Source organism: Neopelma chrysocephalum, unplaced genomic scaffold (genome assembly GCF_003984885.1).
Source record: "Neopelma chrysocephalum unplaced genomic scaffold, ASM398488v2 Primary Assembly neopelma1_203, whole genome shotgun sequence".
Taxonomy (NCBI): Eukaryota; Metazoa; Chordata; class Aves; order Passeriformes; family Pipridae; genus Neopelma; species Neopelma chrysocephalum.
The window spans coordinates 11,386-12,931 of record NW_020897865.1 but is presented as its reverse complement, the minus strand read 5'-3'; the positions used below and the strand labels follow the sequence as shown (position 1 = coordinate 12,931).

The 1,546-nt window shown below is 56.3% G+C and overlaps 1 protein-coding gene across 4 annotated transcripts in view; it reads left to right on the top strand.

The window, feature by feature from the left end:
* LOC113977191 (class I histocompatibility antigen, F10 alpha chain-like) overlaps window positions 1-1,546 on the top strand; it is a 4,102-nt gene that overhangs the window by 1,594 nt on the left and 962 nt on the right. For 2 of the 4 annotated variants that reach the window (XM_027703090.1, XM_027703091.1), the window contains exons 3-7: window positions 173-448; window positions 646-918; window positions 1,034-1,144; window positions 1,244-1,279; window positions 1,405-1,437. In XM_027703090.1, coding sequence (XP_027558891.1) covers window positions 173-448; window positions 646-918; window positions 1,034-1,144; window positions 1,244-1,279; window positions 1,405-1,437 — 729 coding nt within the window. Of the gene's footprint in view, window positions 1-172; window positions 449-645; window positions 919-1,033; window positions 1,145-1,243; window positions 1,281-1,404 lie in introns of all 4 variants that reach the window. The other 2 variants (XM_027703089.1, XM_027703088.1) reach the window with 2 other exon arrangements.

Genomic DNA, 1,546 nt, shown 5'->3' with positions numbered 1-1,546 from the left:
TGGGACAGGGATGTGGATCTGTGGGGCTGGGTGGGATCTGTGTGACTCCAAGGGACTGGGATGGCATCTGTGGATCTTCATCAGACTATAGGACTCTGTAGGGCTGCAGTGGGGCCCTGTGGGGCTGGGACACAGTTCCATGGGTCGCTGTGGGTCCGATTCCACCCCCCAGGTCTCCACACGCTGCAGAAGGATTTCAACTGTGAGCTCCTGTCTGACGGGAGCATCCGTGGATCCCATCGGTACGGCTACGACGGGCGGGATTTCATCTCCTTCGAACTGGGATCCAAGAGCTTTGTGGCGGCCGATGGCGCCGCCCAGATCACCAAAAGGAAATGGAAATCTGACGGGATCATGGTGGAGAGGTTGATGAATGACTTTGAGCACACCTGCCCGGAAGTGCTCCAGAAACACGTCCGATATGGGCGGGAGGCACTGGAGAGAAAAGGTGGGGGCAGAATTCCCATGCGAATGGGGAACTGGGGAATGTGGGATTTGGGAAGGTGGAATTTGAGAACACAGGAATTACTGTGGGAATTCCGCTTACCCTCATCCTATTCCCATGGCAATTCTATGGATGGATCTCACTGCTGTCCCATTCCCTTGGGAATTCCATGGATAGATCCCACCATTATTCCATTCCAGAGCCCCCCAATGTCCATGTCTCTGGAAAAGTGGAACACGGGATCCTGACGTTGTCCTGCCGCGCGTACGGATTCTACCCTGGGATGATCGGGATCAACTGGCTGAAGGGGGATGAAATCCGGGATCAGGAGACGGAGTGGGGCGGGATCGTTCCCAACAGCGACGGCACCTTCAACAGCTGGGCCAGGATCGAGGCGCTGCCGGGGGAGTGGGAGCAGTACCAGTGCTGGGTGGAGCACGCCGGAATGCCAGAGCCTGGGATCTTTGCCTGGGGTGAGGCTGGGAACGGGGAATGTGGGAATTGGGAAATGAGGAATTTGGGAATGTGGAGCAGTGGGATGGGGGTTCCGGTATCCCCTCCCTTTCCTCATCATCCCGTGCTTCCCAGAGCCGGAATCCAGATGGAATTCCACCCCGGTGCTGGTCACTGCATCCGTCATCGCTGCCATCATCATCATCATCGGCCTCATCGGAGTCGGTGTCTGGAAGCTCCGATCTGGTAACTCATGGGATGGGGGTCAGGAAGGGGCACGGATCCACTGGGCAGCATTCCAGGGATCCTGTGCCACGGGTCCTGATCCCACTTTTATTTCCATAGGGAAGAGGGAGAGGAATGGGTATGGTGCGGCCAACAGTGAGTACCAGCAGCATATCTGGATCCGGATCCAGATCCTCTCCATGTGGATCCCACAATGGATCCTGGAATGGGTCCAGGTGTGTGATCCAGGCCAGCATCTCATCAGTCTTCTCTTTCCACAGGAACAGACATGGGAACTGACTGTTCCCCCACAGGTATGGAGTGGGATCCATGTGGGATTCCAGAGGAAAATGAGAGCAGGATAGATGGAACAGGATTGGGACAGGATTCTGAAGCAGGATCAGATGGGATGGATGGAGTGGG